Raw genomic sequence first — 27,665 nt, forward strand, 5'->3', positions numbered from 1 at the left:
TGACCTGCTTCTCCCCTGACCTGCATCGTCCTTGGGTTCCCCAAGTGCTGGCGACCAGCAGGGAGGGCGCGGTTTCTGAGGCAGCCGGCCAAGGCTGTGCCCAGGGTGCTGCTGGGGAAGGTGGGTGCGGTGCAGCCCACTGTGCTCTGAGGAGCCTCGGCGTCCGGTAAGTTCCCTAAAGACTCCGACTCCGTGTTGCCACTACAGTCAGCTGCAGCCAGGAGTCAGGCTTGCCACCGTGCTCAGACGTGTGACATTCAGGTGAAAGTCTTAACTGCCAGGAATCGGCCTCACCCCTCCCTTTCTGAAAGGGGTACAGCTTCCCACAGCGCTAGGGTGGGGGCCTCTGGCTGGGACAAACAGGCGCCCCAGAGTCACAGCCCTCCCCTTGGGAAACAAGCCGGACACTTCTTGGCAGAAAAAGCACCAGCAAGGCTTTCTGTAGCCCCAGTGCGCCACTGTACAGACCGTGGGCCCTTTCCCCGCCGAGCGTCCTGGCTGCAGAGGTGAAGCACCAGGTGCGGCTCCTCACGGGGCCAAGGGTGACAATGGTCAGTGCGTTTATTGCCAGGAGGACCGTCAACACAAGGAGACTACACGCAGACCTGGGGTCTCCCCCTTTCCCAGGACGAGGGGGCGGCGAGGGAGCACGTTCATCCAAACACGCCCCTTCCCGGGGAGCCGGAGGTACTTTTGATCCACAGAGTGGGCAGGCAGCTCCTGCTTCTGGGCCTTTTGTGGCTGGGGTGGGGAGGCCTCCCGGAAGGCTGGAAGCCTCCCAGGGGTGGGAGCGGCATAGGGAGGAAGGCGGTGGGCAAGGGGAGAGGGCTCCCGGGCAGGGCTGGCAGATCCGGGGAGCGAAGAACAGGAAGGAGGAGGCTCACCGCAGACTCCGGGAGGGTGGCAGCACCTGTGCCCGGTGGGCGCGGGGCCCACCTCTCCCAGGTAAAGGTCACCTCCCTGTGCTCGGCGCTCCCTAGGCATAAGTGACGCCCTAGGGTGAGGCCCGATCCTGCTTTGCCTGGGGCCACACCAGTCCTGTCTCCCTGGAGCCCACGCCCCAAGAGGGCTACAAACAAGTGACCTCTCACCCGTCCCCAGCAGCCAGCACGGACTCTGCCCTTCATCTCTAACCTCAGACCGCAGGTCCAGAGGGCAGGGAGCGGCCCTGCCTTCCGGTGTGCTGAACACAAACTCACAAAAGGTCTAGCTCAAAATATTCGAAACGCTCTGTGTATTTCCCGAGGAGCTGTGTCTCAGGCCACCAGGGCCTGGCTGCTCTCAGCGGTCCCTGTTGCAGATAAACAGGCTCTCGTCCAGGAGGACAGCCTCGGTCAGTCCTGGGCGTGTGGTCAGCCCTCAATGAGGGCTGGGGGCCAGGGGCTTGGGCACCTGGGGGGCGGCCGGGCCTCTGAGGCGCCTCAGCCGTGAGGCCCAGGTCTCCCGTCAGCCTCCCTGCCGGACCCCTTGGAGGGGGCTTAGTTCACGACTTGAGCTGCGTAGCTTCCATCCTTCTTGTCGAGCTGCAAGAGTCAAAGGTGAGGGGCTCAGTGGCCACGGCCGGGAGTGCAGAACACACCCTGGGTCAGGGCCCCCCGCACCTCCCGTGGGATGAGCCCTGGGCCCCTGCCGTGCTCCCTGGGATGCTGGGCAATGTGTCTGCTCCCCCCGGTCAGTGGTGTCTGTCCCCAAGGGCCAGCACCCCAGGGCCCCTCCCATCACCGCCCCCCCCCCCCCACTGGCTGGGCACCTGGTGGTCCTGCCTTGGGGCCACAGTGGGCTTCTGGGCCAAGGGCGGCTTCTTGGTCCCGCTGCGGGGGGTGGCGCTGGGCTGGCTGGGCTCCTCCTCGCCCGGTGTCCCCACAGCCCCAGCCAGCAGGTAGTGCTGCCTCCGCAGCTCCCCGAGCCGCACACGCTCCACCTCCAGCGTCTTCTCCAGCTCCAGGGCCCGCACCTGCAGCCCCGTACAGCAGCTCAGCAGGCTGGGCCTCGCCCCAGGGAGAGGGGACTGCACAGGAGCAGGGGGTTGCAGAACGGGACAGGAAGGGGGTCAGGAGGGCAGCTACCTGGGTCTCCATCTCCTGCTTCTTCAGCTTGATGAGGGAGAGGCCGGAGAAGTCCATGGTGTCTGCGGGCAGAGCCGGGTGGGTCAGCGTCTGCGTGCCTTCCCTACCCCCGCCCCACCCCATGGGGACGCCAGTGCCCACCTCTGTCTTCGACCTGCTCCTGGCCCGACTTGGTGGAGGCCACCACGTTGCCGGCCATCTCATTGACGGTGCGCGAGCACTCCTGCAGGCGACTCAGGTGGGGGCTGTGCTTGTCGGCCTTCACCTGGGGGTGTGGGTGGCGCGGGGACGGCTCAGGGACGGGCCCACCGCGTGCACCACTGCCCCGCAGTCTCCCTCCCGGGGAGGCCGAGGAGCCTCACCTTGGAGGCCGCCACCAGCTGGGCCGTGCTGGCTGCGATCTCGTGCGAGCAGACGATGAGCTCCTCGTACTTGCCCGTGTGCAGCACCACTTTGTCCGCTGACTCCCTGGGGGCAGAACGGGTGGGGCCTGGGTCTCCGACCCTCTGGACAGCCAGGCACCCCCACGCACCCTCCCCAAACCCTGAGCACCCCCACCCTGCCCCCTCCACCCCACCCCCAGACCTGGGGCAACATACACCAGTTGGGTGGCTCCCCAGCCCACCGCCTTGGAGGCAGAGATCAGGCCTTCCGTCCACCTCGAGTTCTTGGCATAAAATTCCTGCTGCGTGGCTGCCCCCTAGTGGTGACAGGGCGACAGGGCGGACCAGTCAAGGATGTCACCAGGGGGACACCAGATCCCCAGGGGCGAGCCCTTCTCCCTCTCCCCTCACCCAGCCACAGGGGCGCACCCCTGGGCTGTGGTTCCCAGGCATGCTGCAGGCCCTGGGGGAGGGCCTGCTGCTGCCACTCTGCACACTTCAGGGGTTTCACGCCTAAAAGGAGCCCTGGGGGGAATCTTAAACCACGGGGAGATTTGGGACAAAGAGGGCTCTGGGGTCAGGCCCCTTGCAGGAATCTGTCCTCGATGGCCCAGCTGTGCAGCCTGCCCACTAAGGAGGGGGCCCCACCTGGCCCAGCCAGGGATGCCCCATCCCACCAGCAGCCCAGCTCACCCTGCCACTCTCCACGATCTCCTTCTGCAGGCTGGTGGATGTTGTCACCAGGAGCCGGATGGCCTGCCAAGATCAAGACACAAGTCACCCTTGGGCAGCCCTGCCAGGTACAGAGCCCACCCAGCCTGGGTCTCAGCCGGCCACTCACCTTCATCAAATCCGTGCAGGAGTTGAGGATCCTGGGAGGAGCAGGAGGGACGGGAAACGAGTGAAAAGGGTCTGCACTGTGGCCCTGGAAGCCACGGGGAGCCGCGGAGCCAGGGAGCTGCGGCCTCGTGGGCACGCAGCAGGTGGGCCCACAGGGCAGGGTGTGCTCTGCCAGTTCCCAGCCCTTCTTACTGGAGGGCTAAGCAGTCAGAGGGGCAGAACCCACCTCCCCAGATCCAGGAAAACTGAGGAACCCGCCCCGGGGAGACCGGGAGGCACAAGTGGGGCTCACCTCTCGTTCACCTCCAGCTTCACCCCAGAGCTGGCATGGCGGGCCTGGTTCATCATGTCCTACACCCGACGACAAGAGCTTTGAGTGGGCTGGGAGGAGGGCAGCATGCGACGAAGGGGGGCACTGGTGCTGGTCAGCCCCTACCACCTCATCAGCCACAGCGCCTCAGCCGCCCCCTCGCCTCTGACCTGCAGAGGCCATCTGGCCCTCCCGCAGAGGGAGGCGCACCCGGGACTCCTGCCCCCAGGAGTCCTCACCTCGATCCTCCGCACGGCATCCTCGATGGCCGCGGATGTGGCCGCCATCTCCTTGTCCACCATAGCCCCGAGCTCCTCCTCACGCACGTCCAGGCTCTTAGGCTTCAGCTCCTGGGGGACGAGGCATCCGGGAGTCAGGCAGGGTGGATGGATTCTGCCCTGGCTGCCCCACAGAGCCTGGGGGCCAGACGGGCAGTGCTCTTTCCCCAACCTGTGCCCCGCAGTGGCAGGCCCTGCACTTGAGCCCCTGCTCAGCCCAAGCTGGAAGGAGATATGGAAAAACGGGACCCCGGCCCCACCGCCCTCCTCCTGGCCCACGCTCCGCTGCCCGCCTCACCTGGCCCAGCTGGAGGATGCCCTGCAGGGGGGTCCGCACCAGGCCAGGCCGGGCCTGCAGCAGGGCCTGCTGTTCCTGCAGCTGCCCCATGAGCTCCAGCGCCCGGGCCCCACACTCCCTGCAAGTGTCGATCAGGCCTGGGGCGGGAAGAGGGCTATAAGGGGGGAGCCCTGGACGACCCTGGCCCGGCCTGACGCCAGGACCTCTCTGCAGCCGCCCCCTTCCCAGGTCCACAAGGACCACATGTGACGCGTGCCTGGGGCCCACTTACGGTCAGCAGGGTCGGTGGGGGCCAGGTGGGAGGTGGCGCTGCCATGGACGATGGTGTCCGCAGTCAGGTGCGAGAACCGGGTCAGGGCCGCCACGAGGCCGGAGGCGTCTGCTCGGGGAGGACGACACACCCTAACACTGCTGCCTCGGAGCGAGGCCTGGTGCTGCCTCCCCGCCCAAGAGCCCCAAGGGCCCCAGCAGCCCAGCTCCCAGAGCGCAGCGGGGAGCGGGGCAGGCCCAGGGCACACAGCTACAAAGCAGCAGAGCAGGAATCAAACCGGGGTCTGTGGGACCCCAGGCCCGCAGCGTGGGTGGGCTCCAGGGTGTGGCTCCTCGCAGGCGGCAATGGCCGGTGGGCACCACGGCCTGCAGCCTCTGCCCTGTCCCATGCACGTGGCACTCACCTGCCCTGGAGGTCAGGTACTGGGCATGGCCCTTCTCCAGGGCGCTCACCGCGTCCAGGGCGGCCTGGGCCCTGCTCACTAGGTAATCTGCCAGACAAGGAGGCCAGGTCAGGGGTGGGGCCTGGGCTGAGGCCCCAGCACGCAGCCCACCTCTCTCAGGGTGTAGGGCGGGAGGGACAGTGGGCAGGCGGGCGGCCCTACCGGGGGAGCTGGTGCAGCGCAGGTGCAGGGGGTCGTCCAGCTTGCCCACCGCGTCCTGCAGGATGCGTTCAGCCTCCGCGGCAGTAGCCCGGAGCATCGCGAACTGCTCGTCCAGCAGCCTCTGCTGCAGCCCCTGCTCCTGAGACTCCTGGAGGGCAGGGGAGACAGAGGGGTGGCAGAGACCCCGGCCAGGTGCCCAAGACCCTCGCTGGGGCGGGGGCTCTGGAAAGAGGTCCTGCTCCACCCCTCAGTGCCTGGGCAGCTCCTGCCAGAGCAGGGCAGCCAGCTCAGTGCTAAGAAGGGCTCCTGTCCCCAGGCGGCTGTCAAACAGGAAGGGCGAGCCCCGCTACCTTCTCCTACCTTGTCCGCCAGCCGCCCCTGCAGCTCGTCCCTCTCCTGGGAGATGCGCTGCCGCTCCTGGCTCAGCGCCGCCTCCTTCTCCCGAGCCAGGCTCTGGGCTGCCAGCAGGTCAGCCTCTCGCTGCTGCACGACCCTGCTCAGCTCGTCCCTGTCTGCACTCAGTGCGTCCAGCCTGGAGCTCAGCTCCGACCCGCTCTGTGAACACCCAGAGTGTGAGTGGGCTGCCGGGTACCTGCCCGCCCCATTCCCACCTGAATTCACAGACAGTTCCTAGGGGCCCACGAGACTAGGGGGTAGGGACTGAGGGCTGAGCGAGGACCAGATCCCGCTTCCCAAGTGTCCCCTGGTGCTGGTCCCAGCTGCACCCCAAACCAAGGGCCCCTCTGAACCCCATGCTCCTAGCTGGGGAGGCCCCACACCTGCTCCGTGCGGCTCAGCGCCTCCTGCACGCGCACCAGCTCTCCCGCCTTGGCCTCCAGCTCCCTCTTGAGCTTCTCCAGCTGGTCACTCTGCTCCTCCAGCTGGACGTGGTGGGACAGGATGTTACAGGGGGCAGTGGAGACGGGGGGTGGGGTGCTCTGAGCATGGTGGGGGGTGCTCTGAGCATGGTGGGGGTGGGGGCGGGGGCTCCAAGACGCACCTTCATCTCTGACTCCCGCTTCACCTGCTCCACCTGGAAGACCAGCTGCTCCTTCACCCTCGCCACCTCCTCCTGGCTCTGCTGCGTCACGGTCAGCTGCTTGGCCGTGTCCGCGTTCTGCACGGACAGAAGGGACGGGTTCGGTTCAGGCTCCGCCACGCTCGGGGCTCCCCTCCCGCCCCTCTGTGTACCGGCCTACCTTCCTGAGCAGCTCGGCATGCGTGTTGACAAGCTCGCTGTGCTTTTCCTTCAGCTTGTTGTAGCGTGCCTCCGTAGCGCTGGCCTTCTCTGTGGGGGCGGAAGAGGCCGTGGCCGTGACCCCCCCACTCAGGATCAGCTTCCCCCATCTGCCCCACCCCCCGGCCCTGCCCACATACTCTCGGCCTCCTCGCGCAGCCCCTGGTTCCGCTCGCCCTCTACTTGGGCGGCGCGCAGCTGGGCCAGCTCATGGCGGAGCTGCTCGTTGTCCACCAGGGCCTTCTGCTTCTGCTTCCGCTGCTCCTCCAGCTCGGCCTCCAGCGCGTTCACCTGGCCCTTCAGCTGCGAGATGAACCGTTGGGCCTGGGCGGCGGGAGGAGCGCGGGTGTGGGTGTGGGGTCCGCAGGCCGGCCAGCCCCGGGCCCAGCCCCACTGCCCATGCCCCTCACCTCTAGCTTGATCTTGTCCAGCTCGCTGCGGAGCATCTCCACCTCCCGTTTCAAGGCCTCGATCTGGAGGTCCCTGGGGACAGAGGTCAGCGGGCCCTGACGCTCAAGCTCAGTCACCCAGGGCCCTTGGGGGACTGGGACACAGCCACCGGTCTTATCTTCAGTGGATGTGGGCATCTCCTGCTTGTGTCCCCGACCCGTGGTCTTTCAGGATCACAGCTCCCTGAAGGCTGTTGTTCCCCATCCCCACCGCCCCGCACTGCAGTGGGCTCCCCAGGCCCTCACCTGTCGTCCTTCATGGAGCCATTGGGGGGTCCAAAGGTCTGCTCGAAGAGGTCTGCCACCACCTGCCACGGGCAACAATGCTTGCTCGGTGAGTTCCGCCCCACTCCCCCAGGAGACAGAGGGAGGAGGAAGGGAGGGGGCGCCGCTCACCGCTGGTTCCCCCGCGGGGGGCCCCGTGCTGATCTCGATGAGGTTCTCAGGTTCCTCGTCCTCGGGGGCCTCCTCGGGGATCACCACCACCGGCTTGATGTGCTCGGCCAGCGCCGAAGCCCGCAGGAAGTTGGGGGGTCCCTGCGGAGGCAGTGGGTGAAAGCTGCTGGGCGCTCCCCGCCCCAACACCCAGGAAGCCCCTCCCTCTGCCGACCCCTCAGCCACACGCCCCCCCAACCCCATCCCAGCGCAGGGACAGGGAGAGCTGCAGCCCCCGGCGGCGGCCACTGGAGGGCGCAGGTACCTCGGGCAGCCGGGGGATCTGGATGAGCCGCTTGAAGTAGAGCATGTCCGAGGCTCTGCGGAAGAAGTTCCTGAGGCTGCGGGAAGGAGGGAGGCAGGAGATCAGGAGCCAGGACCCGGCCCGCAGCCCCAGCGCGCTGTGGCGAGAGCCGAGGAGCCCCGTTCTTGCCATCCTCAACCCCGCCCGGGCCGGTACCTGTGAAACTGTTCGTGGAACCGGTCCCTGTGACCTTGCAGGGTGTCCGCTGGGAGACCTGGGGGCAGCAAGGTTGGAGGGGGCTTCCTCTCTGCTCACCGCTCTGAGACTTCAAAGGGCTCCCTCCCTGGCCCCTCCTTGCCCCTCCCCCTTCTAGAAACCATCGGAGACTAGAGACAAGACCTCCTGCCACCTGGTTGGGTCCCACCCACCATCAGGAGGCCCCAGGAACCCCTGTGAGGGGGTCAGGCTTTCAACTGAGTGAGCGAAGGATGGGCGGAACCTCAAGCACAGCCCACTGCCCGCCAGGCTCTGCTGGTGCGTCAGGACTGGAGTCTGCCCACGGCTGACGGTGAACAGCGCACAGACCCCTTCTGAACACTAATGAGCCACCACGGGACCCCCTGGTCCTCCCCAGCGGGACAGGAGAGGCCCCACTGCGGCCTCCGAGGCCAGGCGGTCAAGAAAACTGCAAACATGTAAATCTCTGCAGCTCTCCCTGCTAAATCTTCGTTTTTGGAAAATAGTTATTTTTTTTCCATAACAAATGTTATTTCTATTAATGGGTAATTGGCTTATTTCTCATTATATAAATAATATATAAGCAATAAATAAATAATATATAAAAATATATTTATAATAAATGAATATCTTAAAGATTGCTCAATTCCCATCCCTAACACAGGCTGTCCACACAGCCCTCTGGGGCTTTAGCTGACCCTCAGGGCCGAGGCAGGCAGGGTTCAGGGCATGGGGACTCACAGGAGTGCAGCTTGAACATAAGCTTGACCGTGTAGTGGTAGAGGTGGCTGCAGTCCTGGATCACCTGGATGAGGGGGGCCAGGCGGCACTGGCCTGAGGACATCTGGGACACAGCGATGGCCGTGTTGAGCTGCCTGAAAACTGCAGAAAAGAGGGGCGGGAGGAGCCTGAACGGGGGACCCGGAGACACCAGTGTGGAGCCTACTCCGGTCACAGGAGTAGGGATGACCACGGTGAGGACAGCTGGCTGTCACCCGAAGACAGGGCAATGGCCTGGGTTACTGGTCTTGCCAGTCCTGCTGGGCAGTGGGACTCGACCCCAGCCTCTTGGGAACTGGCGCGCTCCTCGAGGCAAGGATGGACCCCAGGCTCTGAAGCTGCCACAGACTGAGGCCCAGCCCTCCCACCAATGAGGATGACAGCAAGGTGGGGGCACACGAACCCCAGCTCAGCTCGGCCAGCGACTCTCGTCTCCCGAGAGCCTCCAGGCAGCGGGCCCGAGGATCCGGGAGACTTCGACAGTCCTGCACCCACAGGCTCCCCCCTCACTCTGAATCTGAGAGACCTAAGGTTGTGCAGACGTGGAACAGCCCAGGCTTGGCCAGTCTCATAGCAGCAGATTCAGGATGTGGTTCTGCAAACCCTAAGGGACCCCAAAACCTCACTTGCTCCCGGGGTCAATCTTCCCTGCCCCTGAGAATCATCCTTTCATCTGATGGACCAAGCAGGAGGGAAAGAGACAGATGTACTGCTGCCCCAGGCCGGGCCCCTCTCTGGGGCAGGGAGAGACGTGAGTAGGTGACACCCAGGGCGGCCCACGGGGGACACTGTTCCAGACGGGGGGCCTCACCCCGGGCCCCCTCCCGCCTTGCCTGGGGTGGAGCCGACTGCAAGCCTCCAAAGTGACACGAGGACGCCCGGGAGGGAAGGGCCGTGGGGGAGGCACAGCACCTGCTCAAGCCTTGATTCTTAGTTACGTGTCACACCAAGTGTGTTTTCCTTGTAAAAAAATCTAAATACACATAAAACGCGACTTGGGGTTGTATTAACGCAGTCACTTCTCATCTGGGGGGCGTTCAGGACGTTTCCGTTTGGGGCTGTTAGAAAGCTCAGGGTGGGGAACGCCCACTCCCCCTCAGGCTGTTTCTCCAGGAGATGCTGGCACGTGGGGTGGGGGTGCCCTCGGGGAGAGGCACGCCTCCGGACAGCTGTCCCCAACCCCAGATCACCCGGCCTCAGGGTCCAGACACCGGCGCCAGGAGGCTGCCGGGACCCACTCTTTCTAACTCCTGGCTTCCCCTTAAAAAGGTATCTGCCTCTCACTCTCCTATGGAGCGCACCGAGTCACCCACAAGTTGTCTCGAAGCTGCTACTCAAAACCGTCACCTCTGCAGCCCTGGTGGCAGCGTGGGGAGGTGGGGGAGCTGAGATTTCCTGTCCTAAGGCTGTTGGGTTCCTGGGCAGGGAGATCTGAAGTGACTCAGAGGCCTTTCACGGCAGAGAATGGGTGGGACTGTCCCAAACTAACTGCCCTGGGTAGGAGGAGGTGGTCGGAAACCTGAAGACATGGCTCCTGGGGTCCTCCACGGCCTGCCCTCCCCTCTCCTACCTCGGGGCCAACACAGCGGGGCTCCTTCTGCCAGACCTCGCCCTGGACATGCCCACCGGTGGCCTGGCATCCTGCAGGGGTGAAAAGGCCTCTCCTCCCTGCGCTTTGGGGCACCTGGAGGCCCCATGACCAAGGACTACACACCCAGGGTCCCCCCGACGGCTCACCTGATTCAGAGAGCTTCAGCTCGCAGTCCATGTAATCGAACATCTCCACGGTGAGCTGGAAGCTACAGGGGAAGGAGGAAGAGCTGGGTGGGAGGGGTGCAGGGTGCGCCCCCAACCCCCCAGGCAGGAAGGATGCTCGTGGCTACACCCTCGTATGATACCCAGACGGCGGTCCTTCAGCCGAAACACCCAGTTCCACGTAAGCCCATCCCTTTAGCTTCAGCCTCATCTCCTGGGTACCCGTGACCTTTGGCCCTGGGACAGGGCACGACCCCCACCCTGGGGGAGCCGGGGGACTCACATGTTGTTGACGTCGGTCCCAGCCGCCTTCTCCAGCACCTCGTCTGTCACCTCCAGGCCCGCAGGAAACTGCGGGTGCTATGGAGAGGACACCCCCATGCAACCTCAGCCCCCCCGGCTCTGGCCCAGTGCTGCCTCCAGTCTCTGAGGGAGGGAGGGGGCTGGACAAGCAGCCCCACCCCCAGCCTGTGGAGCCACCACCCGCCCTGGGCACTGCCTGCGGACACTGAGGTGGAGAGGACGCAAGGTCCAGCCAGAGCCCCACGCTGGGAGCCACCCCTAGGCCTTCTGACTTCCCTGCCGTCTGTCTGGAGTGTCCGACACCCCCCAACCCTCCTTGATGTCGTGGCGGTGGAGTGGGGGGAAGAGCCCCAGACTCCCCTGAGGAAGCTACCTTGAGGTGAAAGGCGATCTTGGTCAGCAAGAGTTTGGTGTAAATATTCACCAGCTGCCCGTATCGGTCGTGCAAGTGGCCCTGTGGAGAAAGCCTGGGGTGAGGACGTGCCCAGGAACCCCTTGGGCCCAGCAAGGAAGCTGAGGCTGCAAGAAGCAAGGCCACGAGTTGGGTGTCGGTCCTGCGCCCACCCACCCGGTCCCTTATTCATTCAAAAAACACTGCTCAGCTCACCAGAGGTGGCTGACCTTCTTTCCCTGAAGAGTTTCTCTGCCAGCTCCCTCCCTGCCTATTGCTCTCTCCTTATCGGTCTTGCCAGAGAGACTCTTGTGACAAAAGAGCTCTTTGTCCAGGCAAGAGGCCAGTTCTGAGCCGGGACACTATATTAAAATGCTGGTGGCAGCCAAGGAGCTACATTCCTATGGGTGTGTACACACACCCTCCCCGCCACCTCCTCCCAACACCACGTCCCCCGTGGCCACAGCAGCTGGGCCCACGTCTGCAGATGGCCGCAGGGACGCCGTTTTCCTTCTAGGGGCCTCCCCACTGCAGGTTGGTCAGTTCCAGAGGCCCGCCCGGCCCCCTGCATGGCTGATGCAGCCCCAGCCATGCTCCTGGAGGACAAATAAGGCCAGGGGCCCTCTCTCTGCTGGGGGATGCCCCTGATTCCTGATTGTGGAGCAGACCTAGAACACACGCTCCGAGGGGGCTCTGAGACCTCCTTGTGGATGAGAATCTTTGGGGAGCCTGCTGAAAACGCAGATTCCCAAGATTCGACAGCTGCCAACGGTCCTGGGGGGCCCAGAGTCTGCACCCCTCACCTAGACTCAGCGTGGGGCACTCGACCTCCAGGGACTGAAGGGTGAATTCTGGAGCTGGCGGGCCCACCAGCGGTGCGTCTGGGGCTTCCTGTGCCAGGTCTTAAGAACAAGGCTCAGGTTCAGGTACTGATGCTCTTCTCCCCAACCGCGGCCCCCGAGAACGTGGCTCTGACTCTACTGGGAGGACACCACCACCGGGGCTGCGTTCTCCAGGCCCCGTGTGCCCCCACGCCCCTGCGCCCGCTCCCCGCACCTACCCACAGGTCTCCGATCTCCCGAATGTTGCTCCGGTACCGCTGGCAGTCGTGTAGCACCTGCCTCGAGGCGGGGACAAAGGGGGAAGGATGAAGGAGCCGGTGCCTTCCGGGGCATGGGGCCGGGGGCAGGGGGTGACACGTGCTCCCTCGAGGCGGGGCAGAGGGAGGGCAGCAGGCAGGACGAGAGGCCAGCCCAGAGCTGAGGGACCCAGACTTGGGGACGGTCCCTCACTCATTTCAGAGGACGCGGCTCGGGGGTGCTCGCGGGGGTGGGGGGCGGCAGACGGAGGGCCAGGGCCCCTGGACCAGCGGGCGGCAGCTACTCACATTGGGGTGCCCATCCCGGAGGACCTTGTGGAGCACGTGGCAGAACTTCCAGCTGAGGATGGCGCTGCTGGGCAGCGGGAGCCCGATGGCGTAGGACCAGAAGGTGAAGGCCCCCTTCTCGTGGTGAGTGCCCAGGATGATGCCTGCCAGGTCAAGGCCAAGTGCACACGGCAGGGCCCCAGTGTGGGTGAGGGCTCGGCGGGTGCAGCCAAGCAGGAGACTGACCGCAGACGGGGGTGGCGGGCCACCCGCCCCCTCCCCGCCCCCCGCTGGCCCCTATGAGCACTGTGGTTCTCAGCTAAGCAAGGCACGGTCATGCCCCACGTCCCATGCCAGGCCCAACGGCCCAAGACAATAGGTGGCCTTCCCCAGGCGGGACTCAGAGTCTGGAAGGGGCCGAGCGAGGCTGGCACCAGGCCGTGGGAGCCACGCCTCACCGGGCCGTCCGCAGTGCCCGCTGCTCCCCACATCCATCTCCCCCATGCGCGCCTCACACTCCCCAGCTCCCCCAGGGCCCAGAGGAACGGCCGCAGGGAGGATACGCCGGGCGTGCTTCTCCTTCACGGGGGCCTCCTGGGTGTTGATGGCTTTGCTGATGCTGATGGCCTGGGAGGGGACAGAGGAGACGGAGGTCAGAGACCCACCCGGCAGCCTTCCCCGGAGAGAGCAGCCAACGGAGGGGACACACAGACAGGATGGATCCTTCCCGCTGGTTAGAGGCGAGGGGAGAGATGAGGGGAGAACAGAAATTCTGAGGGACTTCCCTGGTGGTCCAGTGGTGAAGAATCCACCTTCCAATGCCGGGGACGCGGGTTTGACCCCTGGCTGGGAACCAAGAGTCCCCGTGCCACGGGGCAACTAAGCCTGCCCACTGCAACTCCTGAGCCTGAGAGCCACAAGGTGAGATCCTGCCCGCCACAACTAAGACCCAACGCAGCCAAAAATTAAATAAATATGATTTTAAAAAAAGAAATTCTCTAACCTAAGCAAACCAGACCACTCGGGACTCTTCTTTCACTTGATACGTGCAACTCAAACTACAACTAACTCTCGATGCCGCCGCCACGGAGAGCATCTGGGGTCTGGGAAATAAGGCCAAGGGCCAGCTTGTGCTGCAGGAGAACAACTCTGATCTGAAAACTGCAGGCGGTTCCTTCTCCCCAGAAGGTGTGGCCCCCGGGACCCTGTGGGCAAGGCCAGTCCCCTCCTGACAGCTTCCAAGGGTCCCGCCTCTTGGAGAGACTGCTGTGGCCTGAGCCTTCCAGGACTCCACCGGGAGATGCATGTCACCCCCACTTTACCCCGGGGCCTGGCCTAGAGAGATGAGGCCCCCACAGCCACTACGTGGAAAACCAGGAGACACCAGGTCCCACAGCCTGTCTGTGTGCATCCTGGGTGGGTGAGTCCTGACTCAGCTCCCAGCCCCACTGACCCAAACAGTGACTGCAACCCACCAAGGGTGGCAGGAAGGGGGGACCCACCTACACACGTGCTGCCCCCACTCAGGCTCCGAGCAAGGTGGCAGCCTCAGGTCCCCTCCCTCCTCCACCTGCTGGAGTCTTGACCCCCTGAGCACAATGCCTCCTCTTCCGAGAAGGCTTCCTGGATATGACTGTTCCCTCACCAAAGGCTCAGGGCACTGACTGTCACCCCCACCCCACTCACCCAGGAACCACCACTGGCCCTGGGCTTGCTCATGGATATGTTTTAATTCTCCACCTGGTGACAGGTCTTGTAAGCCTCTGTCCACCCACCTAGCCCCGAGCTTGTGGATCGAGTGAGAAGAGCTGCTGGTTGGTGGGAGGGTTGGATGGGGTCCCTGCCCAGTGTAGACACCTCTCCAGCTCAGCGATTCTCCCAAGTCCCCCACAAGTGCGGCCCCAGACCCCACGTGGCCTCAGGCCGTCCAGGGAGCTCTCAAAGCTGGGCAAGGGGGTCCCTACTCCCCCTGCAGCCCGGTCCTGCCCTGACTTGTCTGGAGCGGGCCCAGCTGTGATGGGAGCAAGACAGGATGGAGAGAGAGCCCCGAGGGGCAGTGGGCGCTTCCTTTCTTTCTAACCCGGAGGCCACTCTGCTCTCCGTCTCTGGAGTGGGGACAACAGGACCTGGCCCTGCCAGGCACGAGGCGATCTCACTCATCTGTGGTCCTGTTGTGACCAACAGAAGGCCTGCTCTGCTAGGAGAACAACCCCAAGAGCCACGGCCGTGCTTTCTGCTCCGGCTCCCGGACCTGGGAGCGGCTGGGGCTGGGCCGGCCGGGCCCCTCGCGCCCACCCCAGCCAGGCCGGCTGACCTCCTTTCACACACAGCACCCATTGTGGCTGTTCTTGGGGGCTTGGGGAGAGCTGGGCAGCGGCACACAGCACGCTGGGCCCCGGGGGGCGGCTCCTCCAGCATCAAGGGCCAGGCTGGAGGTGCGGCTCTGGCCTCACTGTGGACCAGGGTCCTGAGAGGACACAGGCTGGTTCTGGCTCCCCTTACGTGAGAAGCCTCGGCGAGCCAGACACGGAAGGCTCCCTGGCCATCTGTTCTGTGTTTACTGGTCCTCTGCCAGCTCGGCCTCCCCGAGGCCCCGGCGCTTGCCCGCGTTCCACAGGCATCAACTGTGAGAGGAGCCGGCCCGGGTGTACTGCTGCCCGCTCGCCAACATCACGCCCCACCAGGCAGAGAACTCGGCCCACAGAGGCTGAGGATGGAGATCAACAACCAGCAACGCCCGGGCACTCCCCTGCGCCAGGTCCAGGCAACACGCTCCCAGTGGGCATGAGCCCACTTTCCTGATGAGGAAACTGAGGCTCCGGGAGCTTGGGTATCTGTACAGCTAATAAGGGCACAGGCAGGTCTGGCTGTCCTCAACAATCCTGCGGTCCAGCTCCCAGGCCCCTCCTTCCAGCACAGGTAGAGAGCTGGCAGGGCGGGCACACCAGCCCATAAGGTGGGAGCGGGCCGTCTCTGGGGTGTGTAACCCCATCCCCCAGCTGCCCTGACACTTGAGCTGGCTCTGACGACTGCCACCTGGCCTGCAAGACCATGGGCCAGCGCAGAGGAGGACCACACGTGCAAAGCAGGCTGCCCCGAAGGCTGGGGGACACCAAAATGTCACCTGCAGTCAGGCTCAGCAGGCGCCCTGCCCTCCCGCTGTCCTGGGGCCGACCCCAGACCCCCTTCCTCCTGGAGGCAAGCTCCCCACCCCTCTTCCCCCAGCCTGCAGCAGAGACCCACCCTGCCCCAGTGGGCCGGCTGGGGCCCAGCAGGGGAGCCGGGAGCTGGGCCCACCTCCCCGCCCTCCCGCAGCGTCAGTCCAGATGTAAGCACCCTCTCATGGCTGGGCCTGGACCCCCAGGAAGTGCACCCGGCCTTCCCTCTGGGGAGTCCGCTTCCTCCCACTGTTTCAGTCTCTCCTGATTTACGCTTCTCCACGCGTTCAGCACCCCTGACAGTGTCCTTACTCACCCCCCACCCCCTTCCCCCAAGTCCATGTCAGTGCCGTGGGGTGCACATGGAAAGTTTCCAGAGGCAGCGAGGGAGGCTCTGGGGACCCAGCGAGATGTGGGTGACTCAGGCCCGCGGCACAGTCTGGGCACCAGGCCCCTCCCGTCCCCCCGCAAGCCCCGCCTCCTGGTGCCACCCGCTCCCCGAGCCACAGGCTGCGGGAACAGGGTCCCTCCCGGAGGGAACAGGCCCCGTTGTGTGCAGCGGCAGATGTGTGGGCCGGGAAGCCTCCCAAGGAGGCACAGCGCTCACACAGAGGGGGTCTGTGGACGCTCACAGGCCTGCTGTTCCTGCCAGGCGCGGCAGCCAAGCCCCGTCCCAGGACAGGACAGCAGGTCCCGGGGTGCCCATCGCCTCCCTAGACTGTCCTGCATGTGCCGCAGAATCGGGGGGTGGGGAACACCGGGATTCCTCTCCTCAGCCCAGGAATCTGTGCCGGCCGACTCCGCCATGGCTCTGCTCCCGGGCTTCCAGTCCAGGGCAGCTCTGACTACGACACCCGGTCCTGCCCACACAGCACGACGTCCTCCACCAGCCCCCCAGTGCCTGTGGGGAGACCGAGGGGTGGGGGGCAGTCAGAGGGGCACCAGGGACTGAAAGAGGCTGCCTTCCGCCCTGGTCCAACAAGCGGGGCAGTTCTGCCAACAGAGTATAATCTCTCAGGACGGGCAGGATCAACTGCCATGGAGAGAGCCTTTCCCTCCGGGAGACAGCAGAAACTTCAAGCAGAATGGGTTGATTAGGAGCCTGGGTGTGGAGACCGGCTTCCCAGGTGGCACAAGTGATAAAGAACCCACCTGCCAATGCAGGAGACATGGGTTCAATCCGAAAGTCAGGAAGATCCCCTGGAGAAGGGAAACAGCAACCCATTCCAGTATCCTGGAGAATCCCATGGACAGAGGAGCCTGATGGGCTACATACAGTCCATGGGGTCGCAAACAGTTGGACATGACCGAGTGACTAATACTTTCACTTTTTCACTGGGTGTGGAGATAGAAGAGCCCAAACTGAAGAGAGGGTCCAGGGAGGGGGCAGGGAGTGGCAAGGGGCGGGTGGCCACCGTCCTGGGGGTCTGTTTATCTGACTTCCCACTCAATCTTTGAGTGGCTGGGGACGGCGGGGCGGGGGGCGGTGCGCGGCAGGGGAGGGCAGGGAGCAGCTGTGCCCACTTCTGAACCAGGGTGGGAGAGCAAGACAAGAGCAGGAACGGTGCGTCTGTGAGACCCCCAGATATGCCGGGTGATGGTAGGGGGACTCCGGGGGAAGAAGCTGAGGGGGTTCTGCAGAGACAGGGGAGGGCAGGCAGAGGTGCACTTCTTGGACCCTGAGGCTGGGTGACTACAACACGTCCCGAGCATTCAGACCACGGCTGCTCCTTCTCTGCTGGAGAACTCCAAGCCTAGGCCCACAGACCTCCTCGTGGCAAGGGGCCTGCCCCTCCAGACAGGGGGGACCAGGCTGAGGGCTGGGAGGCCTCCAGCAGGCTCTGGAGACGCACTCGGAATCACTGGCCCCAGGGAAGCTGGCAGGAGGCATACTTCATGCTGAAGGGCCAGCGAGCTGGCCTCAATAAATGACTAATAAAATTATTTTTATCAAGTTCAGCCATGTGCCAGGCACCGTGCCGAGCGCCTTACCAGCATTATCTCATTTAGTCTCCTGAGTAACCCTGGAAGCAGGTGGATGAAGAAATCAGAGCTCGAGAAGGTTAAGTCACTTGCTCAAGGTCATAATGAGGAAACACAGCCCCAGCACCCACACCCCACTGGGCACTACTCCAGGCGCTGTCCCCCCAGACAAGCCTCCCGTGACCCTCCCCGCTAACCCAGGGCGAGCAGTCCCCAGGGTGGCCGGGTAGCACTGGGACTCAGGCTGCTGGCTCTGCAGACAGTCCCCTTAGACACCGCCGGTCCTGGGTCTCACAGCAGGAGGGGCTGGGGGGCTGGAGGCCCGCACGTCCTTCTGGCCCCTCTGTCCCACTGCGGGGACCTGGCTCCCCAGACCTGCTGTCGCCCAGGGAGGACCTGGCCTGACCCCAAGTCATGATGCGGATTCCGGATCCGGGATTTGTGCAAACCACAGGGAATAACAGCAACTGGGCGGTGGCAAGGAGCTGGGGGCGGTCTCCCAAGGCTCCCCATTCCTGCGGGCAAGGAAGGTTGCCTGACTTCATTTTGGCTCCCTCCGGCTCTTCCTGGGGCGGCTCCTGTCTGGCCACCGAGCTGGGGACCTCTAGGAAGGCCTCTTATGTGGGCTCCACTGGGTCTGTGGGACCCCAGAACACACCTGCCCTGCTTCCAGGAACAGTCTCGTTCTTGTTTGTCAAATAAAACCCCGTCTGGTGCCAGCAGAGGCCTGGGAGTCAAGCCCGGGGCGACAATCCCAGGACCAGGGTGGACAGAGCCTCCAGGGGCACTTGGCCCCGGATGGGTGACCCCCAGGAACACAGAGGGAGCATCTCTGTGCAGTCAGGAGGGCACCCGGTGAGGCGGGGCGGGGGGTGGGGAGTAGACCCCACAGGTGATATTCCCCGAGGCTTGCCACCTGGGCACCTGCTGTGGACTCGAGACAGAACTCAAGACCTTCCACCTGCCCCATCGCCACAGGACTGCACACCAGGCAGAGGGGGCCCAGGGAGCACCTCAGGGGAGCACGGTCACCGAGTATGCAACTGCTCACAGAGCCACTGTTCTGGAAACCCCAGCGAGGGGTCAGAGCCCAGTGACTGCAGAGGCTGCAGCCCTGACTGTTCTCTGTGAGGTCTGACCTCCGAGCCAGGCTATGGGGGGCTCTGCACAGCAGAGGAATGCAGACTCGGGGAGACCCTTTCCCCATTAGCCCACGTGCATGGGGACAAATATAGGTCAGCTCGCCCGGCTCCACCCACGGCACCCTGGCCCGGAGACCCCAGGCCTGCACACCCCGACTCACTGGGGAACCTCCACTTTAGAAACCTCCTCTTTCCCATCTGGGAAGCAGGAATAAAAAACCCTTGGGTCTTGGAGGACACAAACACATACGAAAATGAAGGACATCTTCGTGGGAGGGGTGGGACATCTTGCTCTGTTCTAGCCACACTGCCTTCCTTCTGGTCCTCAAACAGGGCAAGTCTGATTCCACCCCCAGGCCCAGCGGTGCTTCTGGGGTCACCCTGCTCTGCTCTAAGATGCCCCTCCCAGGAATTTTCCTCCAAGCCCCCTCTAGAGCAGCCCCCTCCTCCACACAGAGAGCACTCTCTCGGTCACTTTCACCCAGGGTATTTATTCTCTGAAACCATGTGTTTACCATTTATTCTACCTCCCAGCCCTGAACTTGAACTTGGCATGAGGAACCTGGCTGGTCTTGCTCCCTGCTGTACCTCTAGTCCTCAAACCTGTGGTCAGTAAATCTTTATTGGATGAGTGAAAGGGTGAAAACTTGAATGAACAAAAGCTCTTTCAAAATTAAATGCTGGTTAAATTCAGGGTAGTGTGTGTCTCTTTCTCCAGCTAATGATTTAACCACTAAATACCAAAGGCAACTATAAAACCATTTCTATTTTTAAAACCAACCCTGAAATGAATCAGACTTAATCTTCCTCGTCCTGTTATCTTGACACTTCATGGTGGCACTTGGCAGGGACCAAAAAAAAAAAAAAAAGTCCTTCAAAGAGCCGGGGCACGGGGGCTGGCAGAGAGGTGGGTTATCCTGCTTTAGTGTTTCCAAAGAGCAAAGAGAGACCGCATTCAAATGCTTTTGCCACCTCGATGGCCACTGATGAAGCAAACACAGGGTTTCTGTAGCCGGAGAGGCGGCTGGATGTTGTCATAGGCAAAGCGGTGGGAACTCGGGGTCAGAGGTCGGCAGCTTGGTCATTTCAGCAGGTGGGAAGTCTGTAGAGCAACACCGTCCTGCCCATTCAACTGTCTTTTCCCTCCATTCCCACCCCCCAGTCTCCGCTTGGTCTGAGCCCCTCAATCATTTGACCTTATGAAACTGGATAGGGGAGGGGAGGGCATGAGCCCCAGGCGGGCTCCTCCCATTCCCCCGGATGAGGCTCAGCGGGGGTGGGCACTGCCACTTCCCCGCCCCCCACCACCACCCCTGGGCTCTGCAGGTGACACATGAGGAGGAAGTGGTACAGGAGGATGTGGTCTGAGTCCCGCCTCCAGGACGGACAGGGAGCCAGACCCGGGGCAGGTTCCTTCCTGGGCCCTGCTGACATCACTCCCCAGACCTGTCTGGCCCACAAGCTAGGGGGCTGAGTCACTCTCTGGCGGGAGAACCTATTGCAACTTGAGATTGTGTTTGTTTCAGCAGGAGGAAAAACAACCCCGCCTCTACTAAACTTTTCTCCAAGGGCTCAGTCTCTCCCCGCAGTGGGTGCCAGGGCCTTTTAGGCTTCACCGAGCAGCAGCAGCATCAAAGAAGGGAGACCCACGGGTCCCAGGGCACCCATTCATTCGGCGCACACTTGCCAATTGGGTCCTGAGCCAGGCACTCCTGGGTGCCAGGACACAGGAGGAGTCAAGGGTGTCCTGCCTGAGGACCCTGGGGTTCAGGGGATGGTGCTTAGGGGCTGGGAGGGAGGCTATGCGATCTCTCCTCCTCGAGTGACTCTGGATCCAAACACATGCCCAGCCTCAGGTCCGCCCACTCCTGCTGGTTTGGCTGCAGGGTTTCGGGAGACGGGGAAGCAAGTGGGGATAGCATCGCGAGAACTAGGGCAGCACAGGAAGGCTTTGCAAACAAGGTGATATCTGAGTCCACCCTGGAGCCAGGTGGAGCGGGGGAAGGGTACTGCTGTCGGCCTGGCTGGCAGAGGCGCTCCTGGCAAACGCTCTCTGGGACCCAGCTCAGGTTAGCTGGCTGGGTTTCCCTGCCCCTCCCCTCCCACCACCCCAGCCAAGCAGGCCTAGACTCGATTCCAAAGAGTTTCCACCTCGCACAGCTGGACTCAGTGCCCAGGCGGGTTTCATTCACAAACGGGACGCTGACCTGGGGGCAAGGTCAGGAGGGCAGGCCTTTCTGCCAAGAAGTCCCAGCTGGCCTCCCCGGACCTCTCTGGGGGGTCCCCCTGGGGCATCTTCCAGGGCACAGCGTCACCCAGGAACAGGGCCTGCCATACCTGAGAAGGTGGCACCGCAGGATCACCCTGCCAGGAATGGGTGGCTCCCTACCTTCCGTGGCAGCCCTCCCTGACCGCCCCAGCTCCCCACTTACAGAGGCTCACCTGGGGACACAGGGACAGAAGCCAGGAGGGCGCTACTTCTATTTCTTTGGTCCAGTCTGTGTTCCCATGCACAGCCTAACGGCCAACAGCTGCTCGGTCGAGTACCGGCTCTGCACCAGGCGCTGGGACGTCCCACAAAGCCTCACACCTACTCCATGACTTGGGCGCTAGGATTAGCTCCATTTTGCAGATGGGGTGTGAGGCACAGAGCCCCACTCTCAGATTGCTCTGTCACAGCCCCCCTGCCCATCTCCCATCTCCTTCACCAAAGTGAACACCCTCGGAAGAGACACATCCCAGGGCACCGGAACCAAGCCAACAGACACAGTCAGTGGTCCCTCATGAACGCATGGGACAAATGCACAGCAAAGGTGGGAAGAGGGTGGGGAAGGATGAGCAGCCACAGCCTCAACCCAGCCTGGACCAAGAGGTCACTAGACACATGGGGAGCCCAGAGGGATTCTGGGGGGGGAAAAAAACGCAGGAACCCGGAAGTCAGCAGCTGTCCTGAGCATCACCAAGCGGCCTGATGGGGCAGGACCAGGTGGAGGGTGTCTCGGGGCGTGAAACAGCAGCGCCATTGGAAGGAAGGGCACGGCTCACCACCCCCCACCCACCCCAGCTGCCCACCCCTGGGGACCGGGGAGGAAGACCACTGCTGCTAGGGCAGCTCAGGTGTGGCTTTGCGGGCAGCATCCCAGGGGGTTGTGAGCCGGGTTGCTTCTCCCTTCCTTTTCAGAAAACCTCGGGCTCACCTCTCTTTAGCCTTTCAATCAGCCTACACTGGGTGCCAGGCCCCTTCCTTTGCCCCAGCCTTCCGGGAGCTGACAGACGTGGGTGGAACTGGGGGCTTTCTGACTTCCACCATATGGTTGAGGTTTCCTTCTAGACTCAGAGGTAGGGGAACTTTTTAAAAATAAACATTTAAATGAGGCCCAGAAAGGGGTTGGTGACTTACAGTGTTGTAATACCACGGTATCTATAAGGAATACGGAAGACGGAAAGGGAGCATGTATAATTATTTACAACAGCCAAGGCATGGCAACAACCTATCCATCAACAGGTGGATGGATAAAGATGCGGTACATATACACAATGGAATACAACGCAGCCACTAAAAGAGTAGTCACGCCATTTGCAGCAACACGGAGGGACCTAGAGATGATCATATACTATGTGAAATGAGCCAAAGAGTGAGGCCCTGTGATGTCACTTCTACATGGCATCTAAAATATGACACAAGTGAAGAAATGATCATACTACGTGAAATGAGTCAAAGAGTGAGGCCCTGTGATGTCACTTCTACATGGAATCTAAAATATGACACAAGTGAATGCATCGACACAACAAAAACAGACTTACAACATAGAGAACAGACGTGTGATTGCCAAGGGGGTGAGTGACCAGGGGATGGAAGGACTCGGAGTCTGGGGTTAGCAGATGCAAACTATTACACGCCGGATGGATAAGCAACAAGGCCCTTCCGTATAGCGCAGGGAACTGTATTCCCGCGATAAACCACAGTGGAGAAGAATACGAAAAGACTATATATATATATGTATAACTGAGTCACTTTGCTGTAAAACAGAAATCAGACATTGCAAATCAACTCGAAAATGTTTTTTAAAAGGGAGAGTGTGTAAGTCTGCCTGCCCGGCGGAGACGGGTGATGACACTCAAGGGTGGGCAAGTCAGGACAGAGGAAATCGGAAGTCCAAAAGCCTACTGCCAATTTGGGAACGGCCTTCAAACCAGAAATTCAAGTGAAGTGCCCAAACACCTGTCCGTGTGCTGGGGCTTGCCTTTGATACTGAGGTTCTACAGAATTCCTGGCTAGGGAACTTTAATAGACCATGCGCACAGGACTCCAATCCAAGTCAAATCACTCCCAGTCACCAGGATTTAGACACTGACAAGTATAAAAACGCCCCCAGGTGATTCTTACACCCGGTCAACCAATCCAGTAGCTGCCGGCCAAGTTACTGAGCACCTGAAATGTGAGCCCAAATTGAGATGTGCTGAATCAAACACAAAACGAGTCTGAAGACTCAGGAGGAGGAAAAGAATGTAAAATACCTCATTCATAATTTCCACAGTGATTACGTGCTGGGATCGTTATATTTTGGATGTGCGTGCTCAGGCGTGTCCAACTCTTTGTGGCCCCATGGACTGCAGCCCGCCAGTCTTCTCTGTCCATGGGATTATCCAGGCACGAGTTCTGGAGTGGGCTCTCATTCCCTTCTCCAGGGGATCTTCCCGACCCAGGGATCAATCCCTTGTGCCCTGCACTACAGGCAGATTCTTTACCGCTGAGCCACTGGGGAAGCCCCGTAGTTTGGATCCACTGGGCTAAATAAAATATACGATGAAAATGAATCTCACCTGCTTATGTCTTTAGGGTGGCTAAGTAATCTAAAAGTGATACAGGTGGCTCCTATTCTGTCTCTATTGGACTAGCCAGGGTGAGAAGCCTAAGTGTCAATAAATGTTAATCTTTGTAAGATTTCATTTCCACAGAGGCAGTATGTCACTGACCTGAAAAATTGAACTTATGAACAGTTTACCGCCTGCTGCTCCCCCTCCACAGCTCCCACCCCTCCCAGAAAGCCCCTAACTCCTGACCCTCCCACCCAGGCGTGATGCTCTTCTTCCCCCGCCGGCACGGCTCACTGAGCAGTGGGGCCCCTCTCTCGTCCTGATCTTAAAGAAGCTTTGGGGCTCTGATTCCATTTCCTGCACGGGAAACAGAGGCCCAGACAGCCAATGTGCTCATAGACAAGGAAGAGAACAAGCTTGGGGTTTAGCATTTCTAGGACTCCATCTGCTGAGCCGTCACCCATGCTGGCCTCAAAGATGGGCCTCCTCGCTAGTGGAAGGTCTGAAATAGTTCTCAAATTTAAAGCTTTTCGGGGCGGTGGGGGCAGGGAGAAAGAAGGCTATCGCTGACCACTTGCAGAGCTCCATACTACATGTTTCGCGTTCTGATGGTATTCGCTGAATATTCCTCCTGTTAACAAATGACCACAGTGGGCTCAGTGGTTTAAAACAACACAAACGTATCATCTTAAGAGTTCTGGAGGTCAGAAGTCCAAAATGGATCTTAGGGGCTGAAATCAAGGCGCCTGCAGGGCTGCGTTTTTTTCTAGAAGTTCTGAGAAAAAATCCATTTCTTGGCCTTCTTCAGCCTCTAGAGGACACTCACATTCCTTCAGCTTTAAAGCCAGCAATGTCCCATGGCGTCCCCCTCACCGCACATCACCCTGACCTCCGCGTGACCTCTTCCACATTTAAAGGTACTGTAATTACCCTGGGACCACCTGGCTAACCCAGGCCACGCCCCCTATTTTTAAGGTCCCCTGATTAGCATTTTTCTTACCCAGGACTGCTAAGATATTCACGGGTTCCAGGAATTAGGACATGGACATCTTTGGTGTGGGGCGGGGGGCCTCTTTAGCCCACCCCATCGTTTCTAGACCTTAAAACAGCCCAAGGAAGTAGATGGAATTATCTCTATTTTTACAGGAAACAGGAGTTAAGCACCTTGCCCAGGGACACAGGTGCACTGACTTTCGGTGATATCGCACCACCCTCGAAACAAGACAGGTGATTTTCATGTTCAGAACATGGGTATGCTGTATTCCACAATATTCTGTATTCAGAATACTACAATAACAAAACGCCATTACAGTTTTGTCACTTCCATTTTAAAAAGGGGCTTTATCACCAAAGGGACCATAAAGTCTCGGGGAAGAATAGACCAGCTTTCTGCATGGCGCCCTGGGGATTAATACACAGGCACTCACGCACTGACATCACGTAACCACCACCAGTACCTGCAATGTGAAGGATGCAAGACTGCCCTCCCTCCACTTTCCTGACCCGGGCAGGGTTAGAAACCCTTTTGCAAAACAGGGTGTGGTCAGTCACTTTTTCCTCTTCTTGACCCATAAGCCCAGGAGGAATAGCAAGACTGGCAGGACGATGGGGACACGTGTTCTAAGGAAGCCAAAGTGCCCCTCTGATACACAGTGTGCTGTGGTCAGCGAGGAGACCCGGACAGTGCACTCCCAAGGCGAGGAGTGTCCAAGGACTGGATGCACTATTTTCTGTTCAGAAGGAGACCTGTACGCAGCAGCTTCGGCTCTCCACGTCCTTTCCTCCAATGGGGCCTGGCTGGCAGCTCACTAGATATTTCTGGGAGCGAGCTAATTAAATATTAACCATGCACAAAACCTTATTCCTGCATCTCTCAATAAGTCATTCTGAAGACAAATCGAGACACTGAACCTGAACTCCATCTTTCCAGAAAAAAAAAAAAAAAAAAAGAGCCCCGGAATGGGTAAAGCCTATGAGATTCACCTATTAGAAAGAATTCTTCATTGTAAGTAACCCTCTCGGCCTCTGAGAAAAAACCAAGCAGCAAGAACAAAACACCCTCTTGTTTACCAAACCAACCATCAAAATATGCGGTGCTGTATCGGGAACTCTCTTTGACATTCGGGAAGCTTGCCCTTGATTTATCATAATTTAAGAGTAAGATCAATGAACTCAGCCCTTTAATTTCGTCTCTTCTATGTAGCAATCCGGCCTCTCTATACCTTCTCAAAAGCATGAAAGAAACTAAAAATCAGAGACTGAATAACATCTGACAACATCCAGATTTTCTCTGCCAATTAAATTTTTCTCCCCATCCTTCTGCAAGTTCCTGGCACAGTTAATTATGCATTAATGACTTTAAATTAAATGCCACGTTTGTTTTTATGATGGGCTATCTGGGCTGAAAATATACCAGGGGCCGGATGGTGATGATCACAAGGATAAATTAATAATTTGTGGCTAGGCTTTCCTAGAGCCAAGGTTTTATTATCATTTTCCTTGTTAATCTCAAGCACAAAGGTTAGCTGTTTCCTCTGCATTTTCTCTTACTTCAAAGCGAAAGTTGTTGTAGGCTGCATGTACTAACTTGATTTGAAAGACACCTCAGAAGTTGTTGCTCCTACAGGGAGAACCTTGCTAATAATGGCAGACACAAATGTCACCGCCTGGCTTCAGACAGTGGTAAGTTCGGTCCTTCTAGCTCCTTTCTTTTTCTGGCCTACCCTTGGAGGATCTTAGTCCTCCACTAGGGATGGAACCCCTGCCCCCGGCATGCAGGGCACAGTCTTAACCACTGGACCTCCAGGGAAGTCCACGGCTTATTTCTAAAGAAAAACTTTCTGTTGTGTCAGTCCTGGTTGACTTACTTTGGCAAATAAACAAGTAAGCTCCCCCCACCCCCACCCAGGCAGAACACCACCTCAGTGTTTGTAAAATAAAAAGGAACAGAAAACCAGAAACAGCAACGCCCTCATCTGTGTGGTCTCAGCCCTCATCAGTGTGGTCTCAGCAGGAACACACGGACAAATACACACCCCCTGTCATTGTTTCATTGTTAAAATAACCTTCCCGGGATAGGCCACCCTCAGGAAGAGATGCCTGAGCGTGGGAAGTGCAGGAAGGGAACCCTAGGAAGTTTCTGTCAGGCGCCGGCATTTAATAAGGGGGTGTGAACCTGTTTATATGTGGGCCAATGGCTCGGGCAAACAAGTCTGGCTACATACGTGAAACTTTTCACCAAGCAGATAATAAGATATTGTGCGGCCCTGGAAAACAACTCAGGAGGAAAAGAAGCACTGAGTTTCCTTGAAGGAAATGCACTGCTTCTCTGAAGAGGGGGCATTCTTTTAAGGCGTGGAAAAAGGTGGCCGGAGCCCGGGAGGGGAGGCGCTCAGGGTGGAGAAATCCACTCGGGCCAACCCGGGCTGGACGCACCCGGGCCCAGGACGTACCTTGACCCACCTGGCCCACCGCGGCGTCTCGGCCCCCTCCAGCTGGATCCCCTTCCGCCACCTGGGCTCCCGGCCACCTCGGTCCCCACCCGCCTCAGTCCCTGGACACTTTGGTGCCCTGGCCATCTGAGGTGTCCAGCCGCCTCTCGGTCCCTGGGAACCCGAGGTCCCCGGCCGCCTCTCGGTCCCTGGACACCGCTGTCCCCTAGCCATCTCGGCCCCCGACCGCATCTCAGTCCCTGAATACCTGGCCGGTTCCCGGGCCACCTGGGCCCCTCAGTTGCGTCTCAGTCCCCGGCGGCATCTCAGTCCCGGCCACCCCAGCCCCCCGCGCAGCCTCCGGCCCGGGCGCCGGCGCGCGCTTCCGGTTCACCTGCGCCCGGGGCGGCGGAGGCCCGGGAGCTGGGGTGGCCGTGACCGAGATGCAGCCAGGGGAACACAGGCGGCCGGGAGAGAGGGGCCTGGGGCGCCCGGGGGACGGGCGCAGGCCGGGCTCGAAGGACGTGTGTGAGGGGAAGGGGAGAGGGCGCCGTCCGCCAGCCCGCCCGCCCGCGGCCCCGCCGCTCGCCTGGGTCTTGTCGAACTGCTCGCGCTCGGCCTCCAGGCTGTGGCCAGGCCTGCGGTTCAGCACCCGCGCCGGCACGTTCTTGATGCTGTTCATCCTGCCGCCGCCTGCGCTCCCGGGCCGGGCTCCGCGCGACTAAGCGACCCAGGCCGGCCGCCCAAGCCTAGGCACCGCGAGGCCGCCCGCCGCACGGCAACGCCCGCCCTTCGGGGGAGGAGCTTTGCTGTCGCCCCGCCCCTGCCCCGCCCCCTGCCCCGCCTCCTGCCCCGCCCCGGTGGGGTGCGCTGGCACAGGCCGCTG

The 27,665-nt window shown here is 60.9% G+C and overlaps 1 protein-coding gene and 1 long non-coding RNA gene across 7 annotated transcripts; one reads left to right on the top strand and one right to left on the bottom strand.

Annotated features, from left to right (window-relative positions):
* Positions 1–1,211: 1,211 nt before the first annotated feature.
* On the bottom strand, positions 1,212–27,574 carry HIP1R (huntingtin interacting protein 1 related). 6 transcript variants are annotated; one of them, XM_061384674.1, is made up of 32 exons: positions 27,369–27,574; positions 12,811–12,874; positions 12,269–12,411; positions 11,942–11,998; positions 10,864–10,944; positions 10,471–10,547; positions 10,170–10,231; positions 8,394–8,534; positions 7,632–7,689; positions 7,437–7,512; positions 7,133–7,273; positions 6,983–7,044; positions 6,698–6,770; positions 6,428–6,611; positions 6,250–6,338; positions 6,051–6,167; positions 5,830–5,931; positions 5,411–5,605; positions 5,051–5,198; positions 4,850–4,936; positions 4,447–4,554; positions 4,176–4,312; positions 3,839–3,949; positions 3,582–3,640; positions 3,291–3,321; positions 3,143–3,205; positions 2,666–2,766; positions 2,429–2,534; positions 2,208–2,331; positions 2,067–2,128; positions 1,751–1,954; positions 1,212–1,523 (listed from the first exon to the last, which is right to left on the bottom strand). In XM_061384674.1, the coding sequence occupies exons 1-32, from the start codon at positions 27,459–27,461 to the stop codon at positions 1,479–1,481; spliced, it is 3,201 nt and encodes a 1,066-aa protein (XP_061240658.1). In that variant the 5' UTR covers positions 27,462–27,574; the 3' UTR covers positions 1,212–1,478. The 6 variants fall into 6 exon arrangements, with proteins under 6 accessions (XP_061240658.1, XP_061240659.1, XP_061240660.1 ...); XM_061384675.1 differs by having other exon boundaries at positions 1,764–1,954; positions 27,369–27,555; XM_061384676.1 differs by lacking the exon at positions 27,369–27,574 and adding an exon at positions 27,048–27,362.
* Positions 2,761–8,395, top strand: LOC133228788 (uncharacterized). The gene is made up of 3 exons (XR_009730365.1): positions 2,761–3,249; positions 6,909–7,070; positions 7,789–8,395. It is a non-coding gene; the product is annotated as an uncharacterized LOC133228788 (long non-coding RNA).
* Positions 27,575–27,665: the final 91 nt, after the last annotated feature.

Source organism: Bos javanicus, chromosome 17, assembly GCF_032452875.1.
Source record: "Bos javanicus breed banteng chromosome 17, ARS-OSU_banteng_1.0, whole genome shotgun sequence".
In the NCBI taxonomy this organism is placed as follows: Eukaryota; Metazoa; Chordata; class Mammalia; order Artiodactyla; family Bovidae; genus Bos; species Bos javanicus.

What these genes read in the sequence shown, in the direction of transcription:
- HIP1R (XM_061384674.1), bottom strand. Translation starts at nt 27,461, where the DNA reads ATGAACAGCATCAAGAACGTGCCGGCGCGGGTGCTGAACCGCAGGCCT. An exon ending in TGGACAAGATCAAGCTAGAG is followed by an intron (nt 6,612 to 6,697) that starts GTGAGGGGCATG and finishes CCCGCCGCCCAG; the next exon opens with GCCCAACGGTTCATCTCGCA. An exon ending in AGGGGCGGCTGGCGGACAAG is followed by an intron (nt 5,199 to 5,410) that starts GTAGGAGAAGGT and finishes CCTGCCCTCCAG; the next exon opens with GAGTCTCAGGAGCAGGGGCT.